Below are 27,311 nucleotides of genomic sequence, written 5' to 3' on the forward strand. Positions count from 1 at the left end.
ACAAAATTACATGAGTCTCAAAAGAGAAAAGATGCTTTGTACCAGATTTAGCTTGCAAGCTAATTTCCATCTATAGTCCCTGGGCAGGTAAACAATGACAACGAAATACAGAATCAATCAATCATAATCAAACAAGCATGCACGCACACATCTGCATTCATTCAGCCACAATACATTCCAAGGTAGAAGGTAAAATTACATATATTAAAATGAATAAAGTGAATATTATGTTCTTCATAGTTATAAAACAGTGATTTAGAAGATAAATGTTGACAAGACTGATTCCTTAAAATCCACCTTTTCACCTCTTGAAAGAAAATGTGGAAGTCTGTGCAATGTTTGAGATTGTTTGGAAGATTATTCCATGCTTTTATAGCTTTAAAGGAAAAAACAGACTGTGCAAAGGCAGAGCCACGCTTACGCTACAGTCTCCACTGGAGGCAGACCTTAAAGATCTGCTTATATGCTCAGAACGTAGTTTAACAAAGCTCTTCAGTGGTGGAGGAGCCACATTATTGATTATTTTGTACACTAATTGAACATCTGAATAGAGGATTAAATTATCAAAGCTGAGCATTTTATATTTATCCAGTACATCACAGTGGTGATACTGCTGTGATTTTCTGTCAATAATTTTAAGGACTTGTTTGTGGAGTGATCTGATGGGTTTTAAGACTGTCCTGTTTGCCTGAGACCAACATGACATACAATAATGACAGTAAGATATGTTTTAGAGGCTTCCACTGTCAAAGATTTCCTAATGTGTCTAGTTAAATAATTAGTTGCAAACAAATGCTTAGAAACTTAAACTCAACAGTAAAAACTGAAGATAAACATGGGCTTTGGCATCACTATGACAAAATAAACTGATGTCTAATCACCATCATTTTGCTTACAAACCTTAATGCAACTTTAATTTATTTCCTATAAATTACAAAACTTTGCTTCAAACTTTGGATGACAAGTTCGGATTATAAAAGACTTTTTTCTATCAAATATACACAAAACTTTCACTCCACAGTTATATAACTCCTGCACCACCTCCAAGTATTTATCACCCCCTTTATATTCAATAGGGATGTGTGCGGTTAAACGGTTAAATTCGTTTATCAAATCAGCTAGCGTGAAATTTACAAGTCGGTTAAACTAATTATCAATTTTTATAAACACAACGTACCATATTTACTTATTTATTGCATAGTATTATGATCTTTTGTTTTTATGTCATAGTTAGATCATGAAAAAATGAGTGAAAATTTGTATTTCAAACACATAAGTTAGTAAATATTGAAAAAAAATATTTTTTTAAATGTCATCTTTTTCCCTAAACGTCTCGCGGGCCGTGTGGCACCTGCTGGCGGGCCGTAAGTTTGACACCCCTGGTCTAAGCATATTTGTTTTCCCTAAATTCTTTTGAGTTATTTAATTTTATAGCTGATCACATGAAAAAGTAAAACCCTTGAAACATGCATCTAAATTTTTTACTTTTCATGAAAAAAAACAGGATAAATTAGTTCAAATCTATTTTACTGTAATGAGAAGAAGCAAAGTAGGCGTGTTTGCTTGCATCACTCTGCTGAGAACTGCCTTAAGATTGTCTACGACTTATAGCAGCAGAGTGAGAGACGGAGTTCCTGCTGCACAATTGTGTTTGTAGGACGACGTGGGTGACAGAGAAAGAACACACACACATTGTGGCCATACATGTGTGTTCATTGTGCGTTCATGCAGCCATCTATGCAAGATACGACTGTCACCGCAATGGCAAATTGTTGAGCATTCATGGGAGAACAGTGTGTGGTACAGACAGAGACAGACTGTTGTTCTTTACTACAGTGTGTGTTGCACAACGACTGTGAACTAGTTTGACCGTTTACATTTGTCACAACCCTGCTGATGGATGCAGCGCTGGTATTTCAGCTTCATTAGTTTTGTTTCTCCTGTCCTGAGATCTGATGAAATGTTTTCAAGTACATCAAGTTACCAAAAACATTGTTTTCAGTATTACAGTAGTTACTCTTAAGTTCTCAACACACTCTTTTGTTCAACAGTAGAAAAAGAGCACAGTGCATACACCACAGAGCTATTTATAAAAGCAGAACACAAGTGTGAACACATGAAGCTACTGTTCCACACATCAGTTCTACAAATGTTAAATGAGACGCTTACTCATGCAACAGGTAAGATTTATAAAAAAAAAAATAATAAAAAATCTACCTTTGACAGCTTTATACATCCTACCTAGACTATAGATATGAAGTACATCAGCCCCGATTTATATTAATGGAATGATGCCTGTGACCTAGTTCACAAAGTCAGCTCAAGCTATGCTGGTTGCTCATCTGATTTGCATCATTATCCAGTCATTTGACAAACATCCATCTAGATGGCAGTCTGCTTCTGCAAGATTTTCATATTCTCACTTTGCTCTGCCAGTTCTGCCCTGTGCTCTTGCTTTCAACCCCATCACCACACCGCCTGCAGAAACCAAACACAAACTGCTTTCAGCTACTTCTGTAAATGTTTTAGATAACTGCTACATGAGTTGTCTGACTAAACTCACTTTTCTGTTGACTTGCGTAAAAAGCCCAGGGTTTTCATTATATAATGAAACTATGAGCAGGATGCTGGCAGAGCAAACATAGCAGAAAAAAATTAAAAATAAAAATATGTAATGTAAATATGTGATTGCACTGCATAAATATTCATCCCCTTTAAAATAACTGACCTAATTCAACAGAGGTCCAGCCAGTTGGTGCTAGTAGTCTCACAATTAGTGAAACAGGGATCACCTGAGTGCAGTGAATGTCTCTGAAGTGACTGTAGTATAAAGACACCTGTATCTGGAAGGCCCAGTCACTGGTTAATTAGTATTTCTGGCTACCATTACACCATGAAGACAAAAGAACACTCCAAGCAGGGCAAAAGGTTGGTGAAAAGTATAAGTCAGGGGATGGATACAGAATCATTTCCAAGATGCTGGACATCCCCCAGAGAATTTTTCTTACCCCTTGGTTTAAAGTGTGGTCCTGAAAAATCTTGGTTTCAAGGGCTAAGTAGCCCTTGGCCCTTAGCCCTAGCCCTTGACTTAAAAGAGAATTGGGACACCCTTTCACCTAACATGAATGCGGAAAACCTAGGGGAAGGGCTAATCTAAGGGCTAAGGGGTAGAAATGGGATTGACCCTAAATCTTGACTTTCATTCACAAAAAGCATGTGGGAGACTCAATGGTCAAGTGGAAGAAAGTTCTTTGGTATGATTAGACCAAAATGCTGCTTTTTAGTCATAAAAACAAGACGCTATGTTCAGCAAACACCAGCACTGCACATCAGCACAAACAACACGCCATCCCCACTGTGAAGCATGGTGGTGACAGCATCATGCTGTGGGGATGCTTCTCAGCAGTCGGTCTTGGAAGGCTTGTAAAGGTATAGGGTAAAAAAGGAATGTGGCAAAATAAAGGGAAAATCCTAAAGGGAGGACAATCTTATTCAGTCTGCAAGAGAACTACAGCTTGGGAGATGATCTATTTTCCAGCAAGACAGTGAGCTAAAGCATACAGCAAAAGCTACACAGAAATGGTTTAGAAACAACCAGGTGAATGTTCCAGAGTGGCCGAGTCAAATCCCAGACCTCAATCCAACAGAAAATTTGTGACAAGGCTTGAAAGGGGCTGTTCATGTCAAACCTGACAGAGCGTGAGCGGTTTTGCAAAGAAGAACAGAGACAAATTTTAGTGTCCAGACATGCAAGCCTGACTGAGACCTGTCTACACAGACTCAGTGCTGTGATTGCAGCAGTGATTTTTATTTAAGTGAAATGACTGCCAAAGTATTTTGACCATGATTAATTTATAAAATCAATAAAAGGGTAAAACATCCAAGGAGATTAATGTTTTTTTATAGCCACTGTATTTTTATCAGAGTTTTTGCATTACCTAAAATATTACCAACAGTTTTGAAAGCCAGGAACTTACTAATTTCTTTATTTGTACCATTTTATTTCTTGTCATTGCTGCTGCTATGACAGAGTTGCCATGACAGACACTTTGACTGCTGGGAAATGCTGGGTCAAAGACGCTACATAAGGAAGCAAGGACTTCAACTGGGAGCTTCAGTTCTGTTGCTGTTTCAAATTCATGTTTTGTGCTGATTACCTCTGATGGACTATGATTATTCTCTGCCTCTAGATCTTTAAAGCAGATCTCCATCTCCTTCCTCTTGACTGCCATGATGTTGTGTCCCAGGTCAAACACTCCAGTAGGTGTATTTACTACATTGTAAGCCGTTTTTTGTTTCATGTCTGAATTGGCATTTGGATCCTGCAAGTAAAAATTCTGAAAAATATGTTATGATTTATTCCCTTCCTCCAATTGTTGCAGCTCTGATCAACTTCATGACATTAACTCTGCACTATACTGATAGTTAACACTTCCTGTTGGCCCCATTTCTCCATTTCTATTAGCAGGAAGCAGCCATTCAACACCAGCATTTGTGAAATCTACACACTCCTTAAATTTAACACTACTGGTTTTGCAGCGGCGTCAACAGACGGTGTGAGTCAGGTTTAGGAAGATTTACTGGAAAAACATGCTAAGTGGGACTAATGGCTCCTCTCTGCCCCCCCTTTCTTGGTTCAATACACATTCCCGTGTTGGCAGCGAGTGACAAACTATTCATCATTCAGAGGCTGAGGGGAGGAGCTGATCTATTATTGGTATTCATGAGCTGGCACTGAGTTTCAGAGGAAAGCCAACAGTTTTAGGCGACCTACTTTAATTGTTATGTGAAACTCTGCAGCAACAGTATGTTTGGTTTAAACCAGCAGCAAGTCACCATAAAATGTGTTTAGTCATTTAGAAGAGCTCTGGTTTTATTTTTAAGGTGTGACGCTGGCTCTGAGGAATGTTGTTGAATCAGATTTGAGACTATTTTAGCTGTGATGATCTAAGCTATTGTGACTGCAATGGCAAAGATTATATAACTTATTTGATGTATGAGATCCACAAGTTTAAGGCTTATCAGACTACAAAACTCTGCACAGCTTAAAAAAGCCATAATTTTATTGTGTGGTAAACCATATTCCACTGCAAACTATGAGGAATGTGTGTTACTATAGCAGCCAACACCTGCATTCTTCATAACAGCCAACAGGGGGCGACTACACAGGATTTAATCAAGTAGTCTGTAAGGAAATGACTTCAGAAGCCTAGCTAGAGTGAAACTGACTAAAGCAGGGCATACCCAAGAGGAGGGGTGTCCAAATTATAGCTCAGACAATTAATTCTTACTTAGCTCAAACCAAATTCTAAAAATAAACTGGAATATAGCCCACGTTAAAACATGAAGCTTGGGCTTCTGTGTTGTTTAAACAAACATTCTGACAAGACTTTAACTGCAAAGGTTGAAAAAACTCCAACTCTGCAGAAGACACCTTCAAGCCAGACTGAAGTATGCTGATGACAACTTGGAGAAAGGTTCTGCATACTAGAAGCATGTCCTCTGGTCAGACGAGATCAAACTAGAGCATTTTGACTATAGAGACACTGGTGATGTGTGGAAACAGAAGGGAGAGGCGCATAACCCAAAAAACACTGTCCCCACAGTGAAACACAACGGTGGTAGTTTAACACTTTGAGGATGCTTCAGTGCGTCTGGAAATGGGAATCTTGTAAAGGTGGAAGGAACCATGGATTGTGAAGATTTTGAAAGAAAACCTCAAGCAGTCAGTAGGAAAACTGGGTCTGGGTCGTCGCTTTGTCTTCAATCACAACGACCCATACCATACGTGGCTCCTGGTGAAGAAATTCCTCCAGAAGACCTAAGTGAACGTTACTGACTAGCCTGCACAAAGCCCTGACTTGGGTCCCACTGGGGGTGAACTGAAGACCAAGGCCCATGCCAGAAGAGCATCAAATCTGGAGGAGCTTGAGAGATTAGCCAAAGAAGAATGGGCTGGGGTTCCTCAGGAGACGTGTCTGAATACATGCAGTATGTAGTCCAGCAAAAGGAGACACAACTGCCTATTAGCTTCAGGGGGCTAATAATTTAGACCCTGGTAGTTTTTGTGAAACAATTTGGTTTCTGTGTGCTGAGTAAAATAATGTAAGTATTCAAAATAAAACTTGGATGTTTGGAAAGGCTGCTTTGAAAACTCCTTGCTCTATTTAACAGCAATTGGGATTTAAAAAAAAAACAACAACTAAAAATTTCATCCTTATCTGTAAAGCAAATTCACTGACAGGTGCTAATGAAGCAATATTTTTAACTATTTTATCTTACTACAGCAGCATGTGGGGCAAAAAGGAGGACTGGCAACTTTGCACAGAAGATGCAGTGATCTGAAAAAAATGGAAAGTTAGCTCCAAATGTGCAAGGATATTTTAAATATGCATAAACTGTCGTAATTGTGACTTCTAATGGCTTACACACAGTTCTGCATCTAGATCATTGCATTGAGGTTTACAGAAATTAAGCCTGATTCAGCACATTTTTCACACAGTTAAGGGTTTCTTTTTTGTCTGCTTGTATTAAGATGATTGATTAGCCCAAGAAAGCAGAGTATGATGGAACTTTGAATGAATAGAGATCCCATGAGTTTAATGAGGAAGTTTTCTTGATAAAGAACCACAGACACTTTGTTTCCAAATAGCTGAGTCATCTAAAAACATGACATGTTAGTCTGACAACACCCACACAGTCTTAAACAACAAAGCCACACTGACTTTAGTGTTAAACTGGTGACATGTCTTCATCAAATGTTTGGTCTCCTTTAATCACATTTTTTTTTAACATAAAGGTTTAGAAATTCCCTCCGGGGAAAATCCCTCACTGTTTGGCCAGCTAATTTCAAGGAGACTTCCTGCTCTTACTTTCCTTCTTTATTGAAGTATCAACAGGAAAATGTGTCCTGGTGTTTAGACAAGTGCCACATCTACTGATCATGTGTATTATTATTGTTTTTATTTGCTCTATCCAGTTAAAGTGTTACTTATACGGTTATAGCTGGTCTAGGCTTCAAAGCTTGACTACTGTCTTTTTCCTCGTGTGTATGCACAGCGGTAGAATCTGCTGACAGGTGCATGTCTGCCTCTTTTACGGTAGACAATATGTCCTCTCAATTAGTTACTATGATTCCATCCTTCTTCCTGTTGACCATGCTAACAAATTAGCATTGCTAATGTTAGGATTTTAAGTCAAACAGTGGAAATGTACACATTGCAGCTCTGTTTTGCACGTACTGTGTACTTCACTTTTGATACAAATACAGTGCCTGCTATCCCCTTGACTTACACGTTGGCAAAATTGTTGGAACCCACAGTGGTCACTGAAATAGCTTGAAAATAATTGAAAATGAACTAATGAAAACCAGACATTGCTTTTGACACTAAAAACAAATGAAACTAGGCTGGACTAAAATTATGGTATCCATAACTTAATATGTTGTTGCACAACCTTTTGAGGCAATCACTGCAATCAAGCAATTTCTGCAACTGTCAGTGAGACTTCTGCACCTGTCCACAGGTATTTTGGCCCACTCCTCGTGAGCAAACTGCTCCAGCTGTCTCAGGTTTGAAGGATGCCTTCTCCAGACTACAAGTTTCAGCTCCTTCCAGAGACGTTCAATTGGATTTAGATCAGGGCCACTTCAGAATAGTCCATTCTTGGAGATTTTAGCTCTGTGTTTTGGCTCATTATCCTGTTGGAGGACCCATGACCTGCAACTTAGACCAAGCTTTCTGACAATGGGGAAGCTCATTAGGCTCCAGAATGCCTTGATAGTTTAGTTTTCATTGCACCCTACACAGATTCAAGGCACCCTGTGCCAGATGCAGCAAAGCAGCCCCAGAACATAACAATCTTTTCAAGGGATATTATCAATTTTGTTCAGGCCAGTTTCATCAGTTTGTTTTTAATATGATTCTGTTGAACCACAATCCAAAAGCAATGTCTGATCTTCATTAGTTAATCTTTAGCACATTTTTATTTGTTATTACTTTGTCAGTTTCTAGTTATCTCAGTGACCACTATGGGTTCTTTCTTTAAAGGAAAGGTACCTACAATTTCGATGTGTATGATGATAGTTGAAGACAGAAGATAATATGACTTCTGCTGTGCTAAGCCTTGTCCAGTTTGGGTTTGACTGAGGTTAATTGATATTTTACAGCATTATCTAGGTGTGTTAGTCTGAGAAATTAAATTTAGTACAATGTCAGTCAGACTTGCATATAGAAATGCTTTATTAGAAATAACCCCTTGAGATGTCATCTCAGTTTTGAGGGGATCCTTAAAACAGAAATGTACATTACAAACAAACAGAGCACAAACAAAACAGTAAATCACAAAACAATACAGAACAGAACAATCACTATCAAGTAGTAAAAGGTTAAGAAAGTCAAGAAATCTGCTTGTGGCAGATTTGAAATGGAGTGGTTTATCCACTCAGCAAATAATCAGTTTGTAATTAACATTCAGGACAGTGATAATAATCACAATGAGGGTGAAAATATGTAAAAAGATGATCTAGACAGTATATTCACAGGAAGATTATTCCAATCTGAAAGAGCTCTGAACATAAACACTTTCTTAGCAACTGATTTAGAAACACTGGAAACAGAAAACGAGCTGTGTAGAATGTCTCAGTTGATAAGTAGACTATATTGGTACCATAAACTGTTTTAGATAGGATAATTTAAGGGGCTCATGGTTCAGTGGTGGTGAAGGTACAAATATAAATCTACAGAGTTTGTTCAAGGCTCCATTGAGAGAGAGTAGATTAGTGTTAGGAGCAACCTAATAGTTGGCATAGTCCATGATTGGTATTATGAGTTGTATGTAGTTTGTTCAACTTTTTGCAGTGACTTACCATCGAAACATGAAGTAACACAGGTGTAATTTTTTGTGGATCTGATTGTTTGAGCAGTGATATGAGATTTATACTTATTTAGCTGCAATTTTTTTCCTGTAAGCCAGTGTTTGACGTTGATAAAATCAGACTGCAGGGCTGATTCAGTCTGTTGTAAGTCTGTTTTGGATGTTTATTAGTGATGCATGATAACTATTTTTCTGAACCGATACCGATAACCGATAATTTCCTACTCCTGATGGCCGATAACCGATAATAACCGATATGCTTTTTTCAATTGTTGATTTAACAAAAGAAGTTTATTTGATGTGTTTATGCACATCTGGGGCTAAGAAGGGGTTAATATGTAATGAGCAAAGATATTTATAACTCATTTTAACTAATATCACTCATGTTTTTCAAAACACAAAGAACCATTCTGACTTTATAACTGTTATTATAGTTCACTTTTCTTAAACATTTGTGTACCAAGTAAAACATACACAAACAACTGACTAGGTTTTCCTCCATAAAACCAAATGATAACAGGCTGTTATGCTTAACAAATGGAGATATTTGGGGGTCTTTTTTTTTTTTTTTTTTTTTTTTTGCCTAAGCCAGAATTAAAGCAAGCTGATGTTTGACATAAAGATTAAAAATATGCACTGACATTAATCATCAGAGATAGGTTAAGAATGTAAAGTCCACAGTGGTCTGTGGCTAACATCTGTTCATAACGTCGATCAGACTGAATGAAACCACATCAAACAGAGCAGGCAGGTATACGTCTATGAAAGTAGCGATTGATCAGGAGACTGTCAGATTGATTTTGTTATTATAACGTTGCGCCTTCTGGCTCTGGCAAGCTTTCTGCAGTTTTCAATGCCTGCTAATGCCCGTGGCTGAGGCTAGTGGCTGCTGCCACTTCCTTTTAATGTTGTTAGGATGATTACTCTTAAGTGACTTATAAGATCCGTCGAGGACTTCTTTCTACTCTTTGCGACCTTTAGAGGGGGAATTCTACACACATGGTCGTGTTATCCTCCCCATAAATACTGAGTAGCGCCACCGTGTTGTTAGCATTTTAGCACAGGGGCTGCTACTTTCTCTTCTTCTTTGGTGCTTTAATAGCAGGTCGTGTACTGTGGCGCCACCTGCTGTTTCGGAATGTGTAGTCTCCTGAGAAAGAAAACAAACGCCAGCACTGCCATGCTGACAAAAATATATGTTATCGGGGCTCGTCGTAATGATATCGGACCGATAAAAATGAGGTAATAATATCCTGTTATCGGCCTGATAACTATCGGCCCGATAGTTACCGTGCACCCCTAATGTTTATATTATGGTATCATCTGCATAAGGCTGAATTCATTAACAAAAATAGAAAAGAGAAGTGGCCCAAGGGTTGAACCTTGGGGAACACCTTGCTGTTGAATTGAAGTGTCTGATTTGTGTCCTTGGATGAATACATTGTTTTCTATTGTGTTGGTAGGAGTTGAACCAGAGTATTACGTGATAGACCAACAGACTTTAAATTAACTAAATAAATGCATATTTTAGTCTAATTAATATATTGTTGTATTAGTATTTGTATTTCCTGATGTTTTCAGGCATTAACAATGAGATCAGCCCTTACCCCTAATACTGCAGCCAGCCACAAGGAAGCGATTGAGATATTTCAGCTCCATATTTCTGGGGTCTCTATGTCGTCCTTCACTGGGTTTGACACTACTATGCTGTGTCTTGATTGGTGAGAAATATGGGCAGAAAAGAAGACTTTTCTTTTACATCTCAGGTGAGAAAAAAAGGCACTCTCTAAGAGCCTTACGTGGAAAGTTGACACAAAAAATGCAGATTTAATCAGGACTTGAATGATAAGTTTGTGTTTATCATACATCAGCCATCATTTACTAATAATGGCTGAAAAGTGGATTTATTTAAAAATGGGTCAAACAAAATTAATTCCTGGTAAAACTGTTGCAATATTGGTTGTTTTTAGGGTTGATTCAATAGCTATTGGGATATAAAAAGAAAAGATACATTTTCCTAGATTTAGTCTTTTGGGGGCCAAATGGGAAGCTTTGGGGGCCTGATATGGTCCCTGAGCTGCCAGTTGTGATGATAACTGTTATAGTCTTAAAGGAGAAACTATGATTCAATGGTTCATTGCTTGTAAATAACCTGTTGCTGAACTGGGCATTGTGGTAGAGCAAACTGAGAAGTGCCAATTGAAAGCCTGAGCAATGAGTAGTGGGTCCTGTAGTATAGGGTTGTTAACTTTTAGCTGATTGGGTGATATTGTACCAGATACATCAACTATATTTTTATTTGATTCCAAAATTGTTTGGGATTTTTAAAGTCCAAGAGTGCAGGAGATTCTTTATGATTATTCGATTTGTCATTATTTTGAAGTCATCTATAGTTTTCCCAGCCCAGTCAGCTGAATCCTTGGTTTTGCAAAATTTGGCCCATTATCTCTGCCTCTGCATATGATTATAAGATAAGATGTTATCCATGGTAGATGCATACCCTTAACTGTAATAGTTTTTAGTGGAGCATGCTTATCAAGAACAGTGATAAATTCAGAATACAGAAAGGTCCATACATCCTGTACATTCAGAATAAGTTGAAATCGTTCACAATTTATTGAGTTTAAATTATTCATAAACTGTTACACATTTATTTTGTTATATTGCCTAATTTTTTTAAATTTGGATAGCTTGGGTAACTATATTCCAGATCCTGAAAAGTATTGCATGGTCACTGAAAACATCAGACATAACCCTTGCTTTTAGAACTCTACTTGGGTGGGAGACCAGTATACAGTCAAGCAGAGGTTGACTTGTAGGTGTGATATGAGTGAGATCACATGCATTTTTAAAAGTCCAGTTTTAGCCAGACTAACACAATAACAAACCAGCTATCTGACACAGTATGAGGACAGTCCACCCCCTCAAGGCTTTTGTATTGTTGAATTTCAGATCTGTACTGTGTCATCATGAACTTCTCCCACCCTTCTTGTGTCAGAGAAACACTTCCACAGAGCTATTCCAGGATACTACTAAAAGGAACTGGTATTGCAGCAGACGTTTCCTGACTAGACTGGATTCACAGGGGAACATTTAACAGATCATTTTCTCCTCACCTTCCTCATGTTCTCCAGCTCTTGCTGTTTGGCCTCGTTGGCGGTCTGCAGCTCCCTCATCCTGAGCTCCAGTTCCTCCTGCTCTGCCTGCTGCTTCAGCCGCAGATCTCGACGTTTCTGTCGAGCTTCGCGGTGCGGTGCCGGCCGTCCCTGACGCAGCAGACTCACACAGGTCTGAATAGCTGTGAGGAAACATGGAGGAGTCCCATTTAAGACTCTGTGTCACTCAGAGCTGCCTGTGAATAAATGTTAAAGGGAGTGCAACCAACTAAAGGGTTCCAGTAATCACTAGAGAACAGGCAGGCCTTGGATTAATTATCATACCATTGTTTCACACTATTCTGTAACAGAACTGCAGGATAAAATATTGATCCTTTTATATATAGCCTGCAGGGGAGAGAAAGATCTATGTTATTGTCTCTGACAGAGGTGACAGATGATCTCCTTTGACAGTAAACTGTTTTATATTGTTCCAGGTGGTTATTGCAGAGTAAAGAAGGTTTTTGTAGACGTTTTTCTGAGCCAGTGGGACTTTTTATCGTCTTCCTGATGGAGGGGGTAAGAGGGGTTATCTATCTGTGATCAGGGTTGCTTTCCTGACCACAGAGCAGTTGCACAGTTCAGAGCTTGACATGCATGCATTGCAATGATTGGCAATCAGTTATTTGAATTTTTTTAGTAAACATACTGAATGCTTAATGCTGTGTGTGGTTCTGTTACATTTTGTATTTGAGAAAATATGTTGCAAATTCACAAACAGGATTGCAACCATTCAAGATAGAGAAATAATACAAACAAGAAGAAAAGGAAGAACCTGGGCTTATATGTTTCTTCTTTGTTGAATTTCACATTAACTTTTAAGTTTGTGCTGGGTTTTAAAACAAAAACTGCTATGTAGTATGTTATTTTGTACTAAAATAATACATAGTAAATGACCTTTGTCTCAAGTTTCCCTCTCACCATAACTCAACAATAATCTTGTCAGCAGCTCTGACATAAAACAATATTGCCTGAGATTTTTTTTAAATTCTAAAACAGTTACATTCACACTCACCCTGGATCCACTCCTGCTTCTTCTTCTTATCTGACGCGCTGATTTCAAAGCTTTTGTATGACGACTTGATGATGAAGAGGCACTTCTTTCCCTCTTTATCTTGTAGCGGCTGCAGCAAAAACAACCAGACAGAGAACACACCTGCTGTAAAGTCTTATATGAAGAGTGCACCGTTGTTTTCAGATGCACATTTCCTTTACTCAAAAACATTGCTTTGTTTTCATCTCTTAGGCCAGCCACACACTGGACGATTTTTAAATCTGAACAATTTTAAAACTGTGAGAGACCATAGACATGAGGACAGTTTTAAAAGATTTTTCATCTTTAATCCACTGAGTGCACACACTAGTCAACTCAGCCAGACTGTCAGATCACTGGAGACCACACACCTGCTGACCTGCCAGCAACCGCGGTGATTACGTGACTCCAGGAAGAAACAAACAAACATGGATGCTGGTCGATATATCCTCTTGCTGTCCCTCCACAACAGGCTGCCATGGCATGCGTTACAGGTGCAGCAAAAATCATAAAACATGGGAAAGACTCTGGATAAAATCTTGTCTGGAATTAAGTTAAAGCTGTGTTTTTTGTTGTGAGCAGTTAAAGTACGTATGATCCGGCTGGTGACGCTACCCTGTCTCCTTGCTCTCATTGGTGTTGTGGGTACTCTGCCATATGGCTACAACCTAGAATCGTAAATATCAATATTTACAATTCGGGATTTTGGAGGCTACAATGCGATTTGGAGCAGTAAAACAATTGGGTTGACGTGACACACATGATGATAATCAGGCAAACAGTTGTTTGCAACGAGGCTCCTCTGGGGATACGCCCCCACGATCGTCAGGGGAGGCAAATCTTGCCCCAAATCAGGCTTAAAATACTGTAGTGTGCAGCCGGCCTTAGTTCCTAAACCTAACCAAGATTGATCCAATACTGCAATTTGTGACCAATTAACAGCAACCAAAATGAATTTTTTGTTTTAAGTTTGTGCACAGAGTATATGCAGGGTCTAAAGAACAGTATTAAAAGTTGATAAATCAATTTTAGCAAAAATTAAAAGTCTTAAATGCAAGACCATAAGGTCTTAAATTTTATAGCTGTTTCCAATTTTTATAAGAGGTTGTAGGCTAGTTGTTCTGCTTTTGTTCCTCTATTTCGTTTTTTAGCAAACGTGAGATTCTGATGGAACTCCACCAGATCTGACATCAGCCGACACGCTTGTTCATATCCTGTCGAGCTATCAGTGCATCCTAACAGCTCTGCTGTGTCCTTAGCTAGCAAGTTCACCATGTGATGAAGTGATGTGTGCATGTACATTATAGGTAAATGCATGTTCTGAAAAGTGGTTGAAGGAGAAGGTGTTAGAGCTGAAGCTGGGGCCACAACTTGTCAACATTATACAGGATTTTGCAAATAAAAAGCAGCTTTGCCATGAAGCTTTTGCCTGATGTAATTTTAGTAAAGAGCGATAATGTTAGCTCTTTTAGCACCTCAGAGAAAGCTTTATTTTCACACGTTAATAACACATACTGTCTGCATTTTCTTGTCTATTTTGTCAAATTTTTAGCTTACAATCTGCACAAAACAGCGTTCCCTATGTTTGCAGGCGGCTCAGGTTCAAGCCTGTGGCTACTTTTCTGCATATCCCTACTCTCTTATCCCTGTTTCCTTGCTGAATAAATGCATAAAAGCTCAAAATATATATCTTTTAAAGAAATTAAAGATGCAACGGGGTCTAAAGTTAAATTGACAGGGTCTTGAGAAAAGTCTTAAAAGTATGAAATTTAATGCCATATTTTCTGTACATACCTTGGTGTAAGAGTTGCTGATAATATTCTTATTTGTATCAGAAATGTAAGCTTTGTTCAAACAGCAGGCTTTTACCTCCACGCAGCAGTTTCCATCCAGTATAATGTCTCCTTTCTTTTCAGCCAGGTCCTCACTGACGTAGTACGAGATTGTGTTAGGCTTCAGCATGAACCAGCGCTCCGTCCAGTTCTTCCTCTTGTGACCTTTCTTCATCATGTAGCCCTGCAGAGAATACAAGAAAAACGTCATCAACAGGGTAATTTGTTGCTCACATTGGAGACCCTTATCTGAAGTTTTAGAGATGCACGGATTGTGAACACTAGGTGATACAAATATGGAGGTTTAGCACAACAATTAAGCCGATGCTGGTACCAATGTTTCCTCTTTTATCTTTTGGTGTAAGACTCGTGTGCCAACATTTTATCATGTTTGACCACAACATCAGACCACAGTTTGTCTAACAGGTCACATCTTCTGCTCTATAAAACTCTCTTATCTGATTCAGCAATTAGATATATGAGATGCCAGCATAATATTGATTGAACACAGCGGACAAACACTGGTAACTGATATCTGTGCATGGAAGATCATTTACCAATGGCTGTTTTTTGTAAACAGTCCAAAATCAGCAGGTACTCATGTTAAAGTGATGCATCTTTGCATTCGTGGTTGTTCATGTTTGTGTACTTTCTCTACATCATGGGTCATCAACTACATCTGTACAAGGGTCAGTTTTTACTTGGAAGACATTTGACACTTGAAGGGGCCGGACTTCTCAAAAAATAAATTTAACTAAATATTTTGGCTCAATTTATTAAATTGTTTGATTCTTTTTTCCTTGAAAATGTAAATTATTTGTTTGCCTCTGGCAGTGAGATCAGTGACAATTGCCTAAACTGCAGCTGCCACTAGGGGGCGATTGTGATATTTTGGCTTTATATTTCTGGGGCTGGCAGGTTGTCATCAATGGGTTTGGTGCTTAAAATGCTGTGTTGTGATTGGTGGGGAAAACAGTGAGGAAACCAGTCTATCGTGGTCGCTCTCTGGCAGAGAAAATTGAACTTTCAAAGTGGCTAAAGTGGAAAGTTGACGTGGAAAACAGCCACTTTAATCAAGAATGAATTCATGAGTATGTCTTTATCATGCATCATATTCACCAACAATGACTGACGGATGGATCTCTGTCAAATGGATCAAACATTAAACCAACATTTAAAGCCTTTTGGGATTTTTAGAAATAACATACCCTAAATACCAAAACATATTTTTCCTCTGTACATTTTCTGACTTTAAAAATCTTCTTGGTGCCAGATAGGAAGCTGTTGTGATCCTTATGTGGCCCCCTGGGTCACCAGATGATGATCACTGCTCTACATAGACGTGGCTACCATTATGTTTTTTCTTTAATATTATAATTGTGTATTGTCTTTAGATGACCTCAGATAGCAGATTCACACTGTCTTTGACATAGACATGGAAAGCCTTCCCACAGACTTTCACTTCTTTATTTTTTACTTGTTGTACAGGCATCTTTTCTGATAAGATTTGTTCTATTTACAGTATACTTCTTGCTTTTATGTCTGTTTTTTCTACAATTTTTCCTGCTTTATTTTGTTGCACATCTGTATTCTTGCAAAACATATTAACTTATCAGCTGTTGTAAGCTTTCCTAGTGTCATAAGTGAGAAAAAAACCTGCAGCTTATGTCACCCGTTATGAATCATCACATCATGTCAGAAACATTAGAGCTTTAATGAAGAATGAAATTTGACACAATAATTAAGACCAAAACCAACAAAAATTACTTTTCGATCAACAATTTTCTCATTCACATTCTCCAAAGAGAAATGGTTTCCCTCTAAATAAACCCTTAAACGGGATTGCTTCCAGAGACTGTCTCATCTGTTCTGTGTTCAGGTTCTCTGCTGCTCACCTGTTTAAGCACGTCCAGGATCAGCTCCTGGTAGACTTCGTTGATGCCCATGGACAGCGTCTGGTGGTCCATGCCTTTGCTGAAGTGACCTGACCCAATCAGCTTGATGAACTCCCAGGCGTTCAGACTCTGCTGCTTTGAGTTCAACTGCAGCTTATAGTCCTCAAAACGCTCCTCCACCCAGCTGCCCCCCATCGCCTCTGTCAGCTTACGCAGGAAGTACTCGATCTGTGTACAGACACACATCCAGGGTCATAAACACAGGAGCACATGATAGTGAGATAACAAGGCATAAATAGGGCCAAACAGCGAGGACTTTTCTTTTCTTAAACTCCATTCAAACAGACCGGTTCATTGATAATAAGATGACAACCTCAGTTTTGTAATTTTCCTGTTAAAATTTGCATTGGCTGACTGAGGAGTATAGAAGTTTCTTTTGCAAACAACCTTCCTGTGATTCATCTCTGATGGTTGTTATGCCTCAACAATAAATCTTCCAGCGTTTGTTAAAGAACAGGAAGCTGGAAACTTCCTTCTCTGCTCTTGAGTAACAGACTTTTACAGCAGCAGCATGCCAGTTTCTGCAGCAGTAAGGCTCCACACAACAACTAAACTACAGTTCTTGGTTCCGAAACCATTTAAATATGCTGTTACTGGAGAGGGAAGTTGAAGCTTAAAATCAAATAAATGCATAGTCCATTAGAACATTTAAATGAGTAACTTCCTTAAATCTGAAGTGTTACTCAGTGGTTTTCAGAGAAAGTGTGTGTGAATAGAGAGAAACTGTTATGCTTTAGAATAAGAGACTGATCAGTCAGACACAGCAGGTTTACATGATAAGATCCATCAAGAGTGGACCGACTGATAACTTATTAAAGTCAGCCAGCCTGATGTCAGACTGTTGGATGTTGACATTAAATTTTTGATCTGATTCTGGCTTGTTCACTTCCTTGTTGATAGGAACATTTCCTGATCTGATCACATTATTGTGTACATACTAAGCATCAAGCTGACATAAGTCGCAACTTCTCTGTGACTGAGAGTAAAAAAACTGCAGTTTCTTGAGTGTAGTATACACATGTTTACAGCCTGTAAAAAAATGAATTTGGTTTCAGATTGTTAGTTCACAGTGTACAGTGAAGCCCAAACACACTGGCACCGTTCAACTTCTGCTCCACTGATCGCTCCCATTATTTTCTGTGGACCAACCCCCGTGGTAAGGGCACGTCATTCTTCTGCACTTTACACCACTGCTCTATTCCCAGCATGGCCGGCTGCTGCTGGCAGTTTCCCAGAGAGAGAGCAGCTTTTCTGTACATCTCTGCCGCCAAGCAGCTACTGTGTTTGAGATCCCTTTTAGCTTGGTTGGTAGAGCAGGCACCCAGGCTGTAGTCCTCAACACCTTGGTCGTAGGATTGACTCCCAGTCTCTGTGCTGTTAAGTTGGGTATACACTGTGCGATTTCAAGCCGGTCATATGACAGTTGTGGCAGAATGTCAACTCATACTGTGCGTATGATTTATGTGCTCACAATATACAGTCCGATGGTTGTGCCCAACCTGAGAGCTCACACTGTACGAGTGAAGTTGGGAAGGACAGTGACAGAAATCCACAGAGGTCCCCTCTTAAAAAGTCGTGCACTCTGAGGGTGAAGTGTTTCCAGTCATATACTCTCTCTCTCTCCCTCTCCCGCTATGTCTCTCTGTCTCACACACACAAACAACATCATCGTCCATGTCAGCTGCAGGTCCCCAGTTAGGAATATTTCCTGCTTGTTTATTTCCTCTGTCATAGTGGGGGGCATCAGAAAGTCATTCCAGCTTTTGTCATGGTAATTTGTTGTCTGACAGTTTACAAAGGGAAACAATTCCCCAATTGTGTTTCTTCTGTTTGCTTTTCTGCTCTCACTGTGAAGTGTCTGGAATCGTACGACCAAAATATACAAAATATCAGAAATCCATCCAACCAGTTGGGAGCAGCTCACAGGTTCATAGTCAGGCCGTGGTTGGCCGTCATACCCACCATACACAGCAGGACAAACAACGCCTGATCTGACTGAAAGTCAGCCTGACTTCAAAGTGAGACGTGCAAGTCAAAATCTGTGGCTGACTCGGAAAATTGCACCTGTGCCTTAGGTGCATGTCTTCCCCCACTCTATCTCCCCATAACTCCTGTCTCTCTTCAGCTGTCCGATTAACTAAAGGCAAAAAAACAAAAAAATCTTTAAAAAACAAACAAATAAAATAACAGTCCACTTGTTTATGAGGCTATACGGATGAGTATTAGGGCCACTGAAAAAAAAATAATTTGAGACTTTTTTTTTTTTTCACTTGTGAGATTATAGTCAGAATTCTGAGATTAAAGTCAGAATTCTGAGTTTAAAGTCAGAATTCTGAGATTAAAGTCAGAATTCAGATTTTAATCTCAGAATTCTAAAAAAAAAAATTGAGACGTTTTTTTCATTTGAAGAATAAAGTCAGAATTCTGATTTTAATCTCAGAATTCTGATTTTAATCTCAGAATTCTCACTTTTTTCTCAGAATTCTGACTTTAATCTCAGAATTGTGAGTTTAATCTCAGAATTCTGACTTTTTTCTCAGAATTGTGACTTTAATCTCAGAATTCTGACTTTAATCTCAGAATTCTGAAAAAAAAATTTGAGACTTTTTTTTCATTTGAAGAATAAAGTCAGAATTCTGACTTTAATCTCAGAATTCTGACTTTAATCTCAGAATTCTGACTGTAATCTCAGAATTCTGACTTTTTTCTCAGAATTCTGACTTTAATCTCAGAATTCTGACTTTAATCTCAGAATTCTGACTTTTTTTTCATAGAATTCTGACTTTAATCTCAGAATTCTGACTTTTTTCTCAGAATTGTGACTGTAATCTCAGAATTCTGACTTTAAACTCAGAATTCTGACTTTAAACTCAGAATCCTGACTTTAATCTCAGAATTCTGACTTTTTTCTCACAATTGAAAAAAAAAAATTGTCTCACAATTTTTTTTTCAGTGCCCCTAATACTCTTCCGTAAGGCTTAAACCCGGTTCAGACCAAAAATTCGCAACAAGATGAGTTGAAACCTGCAATCGTCACAACAGACTGCTCTGCAATGTTCTAAACACCGGCCAGCTCAAACCCCTGCAACTGATGGAGAAGATGTGTCGTTTCCACTGAATGACTCTCACAGTTGCTCAGTTTAAATTATTCATTTTTGGTGTTTCTGCACAACACTTCAATTCAGTTTCTCACATATTTGCTCACATAGCTCTGTGCATCTTTCTTACATGGAGAGGAGTATTTATCAGAGGGAAGTTTCTGTATAAAAACTTAACAGCGTGATTTAATCAAACGACACTGGCCTTCGAAACAAGACTTGTATTTCACTTTTTCACATTTATCTGCTTGCAACATCCTGCAGCCAGCTGTCTGTGACTTGTCATTAGACGGCTTGATTCAAGCTGCAGCGACAGTAAACATAAAATGTCACCAATCACCAGACATTTCATGAAATGTTTGAAATAAACAGTCGCAAAATTCTTCACAAAAAATGTAACACTTTGCTCCTTTAAAGCTTTGCAGTGATCGTGTGTTTACCTCCTCTGTGACGATGGTCAGCGGGTATCTGTCTTCAGACAGGAAGTTAAAGACACACCAGACTTTGAAGGCATCATCGTTGGTGATGAACAGCTGGCTCTGGTCGAGGTTTTTCCTGGAGCACAATGTCCAGCACATCTTGTTGAAGTCCTGACGGTCAAAGTTGTCTGTCACCTGAGCCAAAGCAGAAGAACAGCGTCGGTGAGTCAGTGTTTCTTTTCTGTTTGTTTTTAAGGACGCAGCACAGTTTGGAGCAAAAGGAACAAATAAAACACATGAGCTGGAAAATATTAGCATAATCACGCTGGAGGTTCCCAAATTTTTAATAGTGGCGCTTTAAAGGGAAGCACACAAGTTTCACAAGTTTAATATTTGTGTGATTTGTGAACCACTGAGTGATATCCTCCATTTATCACATGAATGACTATTTTTAGGCTCACATAATGTCATAATGTCTCTGAGAACACAGCAGAAATGCATGAGACAGGAAAGAGGATTCTTTGAGCTGTTCCAAACTTAGAATAATACTTAATAAACCAGACAACATATTCTCCCTCTGTGGTCCAAAATGTAATTATAACCAGCAGATAATAGTGCTTCATTGAAATAGCTGAATATTTACCAAAGTTAGAGGATAAACAGATTTTTCACCGGCTGGTAACCTGTTGTTTGCAAATACAGAAATGAACTTTAATTTAGCTGTAAAGGTTTTTTATTACTGTTGAAAAAAGGGAAAAGTTGGGATAGTCAGTAAAACTTCCACAAAGACAATATCAACAATGCACTCATTGATGAGACAAGTTAAAGGTGCAGTGTGTAAAATTTAATATCAACACCTAACAGTCAATTGTAGATCGCAATGCTCATTTCACTGGTGGAAACTGTGAGAAGAGTGTATCTGCAGTAAAAGATCTTCTCATTATTCTGAGCACATTTCTGTGTATCCTAAAATAATAAGTGACATTTTTTTTACTATAGTTACTATAGTTACTAATTATTTGAGAGACTCAATCAGTCTTTACACATGACTTTGTTTTTCTAGCATTAATGGGAATGAGCTTCCTGGTCTCCACACTTATACATTTTCCTTGAATGCCCCCGGGAGAGATGCCAGGAATCGAGTCAGCACAGAACTAACTAGAGAAAGGTTTGTTTTAAAGAGAAAGAAATTAAAAAAAAAAAAAAAAACCTTTTGTGTTTAAATTCCAGAGAAAAAATGAGGACGGCTCTTGAAAAGGTACACTTGGTTCTGTGGAGGGGAACTGTTCTCCTCGAGTTGGTGAAGAGAAGCATCTCCATGGAGACTTCTGGCTGGTCGAGCGTGCAGTCATGTTGACCAGAAGCACATCTCAACCTGCTGGCTGTCATCCAGCCTAATAAGCCACCAGCGAAGCCACCAAAACAACAACGCGACGCTCTAATTAAAAACCAACATGAACACTCAGTGAACCCTGAAGCTGAAACCACAGTGACAAACATTTACAGTTGAACTGTTCAGAAAGTTGTACTGACAGAAGAAATATGAGAAATGTGGTGTGGTTTGACCAACCATCGATGAAGAACCAGGCTCAAAGTGTACTCCTCCTCAGCTGCAAAATAAAGATCATGACAGAAAGAAAAGCTACAAAAACAAAGGACCTGTTCCTGGAACAACATGAGACAGACCTGATGATACTTTGTTCTGTTATCATCTACGAAAACAAAACTTTATCTGGGACAATTTCTATGAGATGTTTCTGGAACAACATTATTATTTTACTACTGGACACTGCAGAGAGATCATTAGAAAGCCTCAAGGTTCCCACAGTAAAGTCTACCTCATCTGAATTCAGTTTCCATGGCCACTACAAGTTCAAGTCATTTATTTACAACTAGGGTTGTCACAATAACAGAATTTAGTTTCTATATACCAGTAATCAAACAGTGAAAATGAGAGGTCGACCAGGTCAGTATTAGGCATTTGGCCCATTATCTGTATTATTTTACGCGGATGGATCATATTAATTAAACAGTGCACTACTTTGGATTCCCCTCTGTCTTTGTTTTCACTCTCCACAGTTTCAACTAATATCCTAACCTGGCTCGCCAGTTAGACTGTTTCATATCCATATAACAGTCTACATAGGAACCCTCCCATACAAAATGTTTGGTAAGGACAGGACTTTTCTCAAAATTCTCAGCAGATGATTGGATGGATGTTCTATCCATCACATTCATTTCACAGTGCTGCCTGTGTAATTGTAAAATTTAGATGGAATGCAGGAGTTTGCCTGCAGTTTTAAAAGAATTTATTTCTCCCAAATCATCTGCTTTAATAAACAGACGAGACTGGACTGATTTCCATCATATAAGGTAAAGCATCAAATGTTGTGAGAGCTTTATTGAAAAGTCTACTAAAATCCATACAAATGTTTAGAACAAAATGTGCACAAATAATTTGAAGTTGCACAGCAAAAGTAACCACACCTGTCGGAAAATGTGCAGACTACAAAGCAACGTTAATTTTGTCAACTAAAACTATGACTAAAAATGTTAATCAACAGCCTATGTTCCATGAGAAAGATGAGACTAAGACTAGCAAAAAATAGATTTGTGAGGACTATAACTGGCAAAGTGTCAGTTTAGTTTTCATCACAGAGACTAAAATGTAATTTAGTTTTCGTCAGACACTCAAAACCCATGATATTTCTCCACTGTGGGTTAATCCATCAAAATGCAATGTAAAGCAGAGATCTCAGGTTTGGCAGAGTGCATAGAGCACACTGACTCAGTACCAGATTCAGGCAGGGGAATAAATGCTTGAACTAAAAGTAAAAACTAAAATGTGAGGACTTTTTATGAACTAAAACTAGACAAAAACTATAAAGGTTAGAAATTACTAAAATGGGACTAAAACTAAAAAGACAGACTAAAATTGTCAAAATTAACACTGCTAGAAATTACAACATATTTCTAAAAAGGATATACAAATTTCTCATCTGAAAACATACAGTAATTAAATGACATTAAATGAAATACAAAACCCTAAGTATTTACAGCAATGCTTCCAAATTACCTTAGTATTTTCAAAAAATAAGTCTTTCCTTTAAACAAAAAAATAAAGGTACTTTTACAAAGAGTAATAGCAGCACTGCTGTAAACTGAAAGGCCTGTCTGCAGGAATCATTCAAGTACTACTAAATACAAAAATAACTGCAGCCTCTTATGCTATTATATTGCGGTTGCGATTGCAGTTTGAGTAATTGTACAGCACTAGTTTTCACCATGCCATCTGGTTCTGTACGGTTTGGTCCAGTACATAGCTAAATGCATTTCTACTAAAAGTTTGATAAGGTACCAAAATAACTGACTAGTATGACACAGCAGTTGAGAACTCTTCCACTTGGGTACCAAGCATTCCCAAAATGGTAGTACTAGATACAATGCAGTGGGTTGATTGTCCAAAAATCCTTACTTCCTGTGTGGCAGCAGAAGCAATGGATGAACACAGCTTTCTCCCTCATTAAACCATAAACATGATTTTAAAGGGGACATATTTTACCCTTTTAAGACAAGTTTATATTGGTCTCAGAGGTCCCCAAATCATGCCTGTGAAGTTTGTTGCTGAAAAAACACTCAAATATTACATTTTTTGCATGTCTAAAAACTCCTCTTTTTCAGCCCTGCTCAGAACGAGCTGTTTCTGTGTCTGTGGCTTTAAATGTTAATGAGCTGTCTGACTCCACCCCTGACCCAGCCCCTCTCAGGACATGGATGTGGTTCTCCTGATTTTCCTCTGAGCTGGCAGCTCAGAAAAAAATCAGCAGAGGAGGGCAGAACTTTCTTCCAAGCGGGGAGGACCAACCTAACCTGGGGGAGGGGCTAACTGTCCACATGACATCATGAGGGGAAAATCTAAGAACTGCTTGTTTCAGCACACATTTTCTGAAAAGTGGAGGGGATGGGGGGTTCTGGTACTTCAGGGGATTGTGGGCAGGCCAGGGGCACATAATTTTGCTCGAAAAGCCTGAAAAAGTGATTTTTTTTGCATAATATGTCCCCTTCAAAGAAAATGGTGAGATGCAATTTATCAGCTTAACATTGTGGGGTATTGGCTGAATTGAAATGACAAGTCAAAATGTCACAAACTGTAGTGATGTGTCATTTACAAGTGAGTTTTGCATTTGAGAGACTGGGTGTTTTTTTTTTGTTTGTTTGTTTTTTTTTTTTTAACTTTTTTTGTTTTGTTTTGTTTTTAGTACACAAAAAAGCCACAATGGTACTAAATATACAGCCAAAAGATTGGCCCTTATTGCTGAGCTGAGCTGAATGATCCAGATCCTTAAAGAGAGCCTGAATGCCCCCATTTCCACAGCCAATGCACGATCAAGGTTAACCACACCAAACTGTGCTGAACCAGACTGGACTGCCTGGTTGAAATGCACCATCAGTGACAATCCATCACAGTAGTAGAAAAACAGATCTTTTTAGACATATTTTTATCTCTGACCTATATAAAGAAGTCTTTTGGGGTAAGGGTATGATAAACACTCCATCCTATATGAGAGTAAGACAGGGACCATTATTACAGTCAGCTGAGGCATGTTTATGACTTTGGATGCTGTGGACACTTTTGTTTGAAGCACAAGTTTACTGAAGGAAACCCAGTCATTATAATAAGCCCAAAATCCCTGATAATAATGCTCTAATGTTACTCTAGTCAATGTTTTGATACCAAACTGAAAGTCTTGATGTTAGTTTTTTATGGCTAAGATATAAACACAGGACTGAGCCAGTTGTTGTTTGCCAAACAGATAATCCTGAATTCTCTCACAGTCATTTGATTATTTCCTGTGCTGACTGTGAGAAAGACATTCATCCAGAGTGAATTAGTGAACTTTTCTAAAGGCTGCACAGGATCTGATGTAACTCTCTATTGTACTACCTGAGGCTGAGTGACTGCCTGTGTGGAAACCTGGATGTTAAAGGGATTAAAAGATGTTAAATCTCCAAAGAGCCATAAAAACCCTTACCCTGCAGGTTTTGGAAATAAACAGAAGTATAGACAACCAGATGCTCTCCTTTTCTTTGGATCAGCTTTAAAAAGGACTGAGTACAACAGATTTTAGCAGTGATAATAAAGCAGAGATCATAACATCTCTCTTTACAATATGCTCAATCATCAAAATCACCAATCTGTAGTTCACAACCCAAAATTGAACAGACCTAATAGAGCTTTGGTGTGTCAAAGCCAGCAAAATGTCTACCTTCTGTGTTTTTCTCAAATATTACGGTCATAATTTAATCACACTTGCATCAGAGGGTTACTCAGAATCAGTGCCTGTTTCTTGGCACCACTACTGATGAGGAAAATATGAATATCTCAACATTTCACACATGCTCTACATGAAATATTTTGAATTTGTGAATCAGTTTTCCAAATCCTAAAACTTTTGCATGTTCTCCCAGTACATGCATGGGTTCTCTCCCGGTACTCTAGCTTCTTCCTATCACCAAAGACGTGCTCGTTGGGTTAATTGGTGACTAAAAATTGGCCATAGGTGTGTGTGCCTGGTGTCTGTCTCTATATGCCAGCCCTGCAACCAGTCCAGGGTAAACCTGCCTCTTACCTGAGGGATTAGCAGGATAGATGATGTTTTGACATTTTGCAACATGAAAAGTAGTCTGCACTGTCACACTTGCATTTTTTGGACTTTGCTTTTTCAGTTGTGAGGTATAATAATAGATGGTCCTTGGTCTTAGATTACAGCATGTTACTGTAACTGTATTTCTCATTTAGAGAGACAAATTAAACTGATATTTAGTGAACCAGAACAAAGCTGTTGCTCTTTTTCACTGAAGGAAGAAACTTCACCCTCCTCTCAGCCTACAGGTGGTGCTTATTCTAAAGATAGATTCTGGGTGGAGTTCACTTTAAGAAGTTGGCATGCATCTGTGAAAACACCCCTCCCCTCATCGCTTCAAATTCTGGAGGCCTGATAGTAGTTGATTACCACTGAGCTCTCCTGTTTTTCTACAGGAATGTGGATCTCTCATGTGAGGATGAGAACTGCTCAGTCTGAGACGAGAGGTTTCCAGTGAGTCAGCGCAGACTGAACGCAGAGAGAGACGCTGGCAGGATGACAACAGAGAGGTCGTGAAAGTGGGGTTTGTTATGAAAGAGGAGCTCCGGGTCTCACATTGTTGTGTCATGCTCGTCTTGTTTGTCTTTGTCCTTGTGGCTCTCTCTCTCTCTCTGTGTCTTTTCTGTCCCTCTCTCACTCCTTCCATCACTCTCTGGGTCTCCTCACAGAAACAATCACAGCCTTGTCAGCCTCAAGCTCCACCGCCACATGTTCATTAGGATTCAGGATCCTTATCTAAGCATTTACAACTCACACAGAAACTCCACAGAGCAAAACCACAGCGAGACAAGTCATTTTAGAAAAGAAAGCAGCAAAACAATGGAAATGCTTGTACCAGTTAAACAGGACTGTTAGCTCTCTATAGTAGACAAAAATTCCAGCTCATGATGTAAGAGACAGACACGTATGTGGAAACATGATATGAAATGAAAGTCATGTGAAAAGAGGAAATGAAACAAGTTTTTAATGCTTCATTGTGCAACAAAACAATCTGCAGGTGTTTGACCTAGAGTTGTTTCAGCTCTTCTAGCAATATTGGAAAATGCCTCAGAGAAAACCTTAAATGTTGCACTGAGTATATGCAAGCACTCTCGATGCACAAATCAGATGCTGTTATTTATAAGCTCTGAATAAAATCAGCCCTTTCCTGCACATGCAATACTACCACAGCTAACCAATTTAAGCAGCAGGCCAACACATGATGTGTAAAAATGGATATAATGCAAGACAATCACATGATAATACCTCATAATATCAGTGAATTGAAGAATATTACATGTCCTGCAAACATAATAGAAAG

At 38.7% G+C, this 27,311-nt stretch overlaps 1 protein-coding gene across 1 annotated transcript in view; it reads right to left on the minus strand.

The window, feature by feature from the left end:
- The window catches only part of swap70b (switching B cell complex subunit SWAP70b), a 47,012-nt gene that overhangs the window by 8,399 nt on the left and 11,302 nt on the right, over positions 1 to 27,311 (minus strand). Inside the window, exons 3-7 of the mRNA XM_041795847.1 lie at positions 20,388 to 20,561; positions 16,790 to 17,017; positions 14,932 to 15,078; positions 13,045 to 13,153; positions 11,991 to 12,172 (exon numbers count right to left, since the gene is read on the minus strand). Of these exons, the coding sequence (XP_041651781.1) occupies positions 11,991 to 12,172; positions 13,045 to 13,153; positions 14,932 to 15,078; positions 16,790 to 17,017; positions 20,388 to 20,561 (840 nt within the window). The remainder of the gene's footprint in view (positions 1 to 11,990; positions 12,173 to 13,044; positions 13,154 to 14,931; positions 15,079 to 16,789; positions 17,018 to 20,387; positions 20,562 to 27,311) is intronic.

The sequence above is a fragment of the Cheilinus undulatus genome, linkage group 9 (assembly GCF_018320785.1).
Source record: "Cheilinus undulatus linkage group 9, ASM1832078v1, whole genome shotgun sequence".
Taxonomy (NCBI): domain Eukaryota; kingdom Metazoa; phylum Chordata; class Actinopteri; order Labriformes; family Labridae; genus Cheilinus; species Cheilinus undulatus.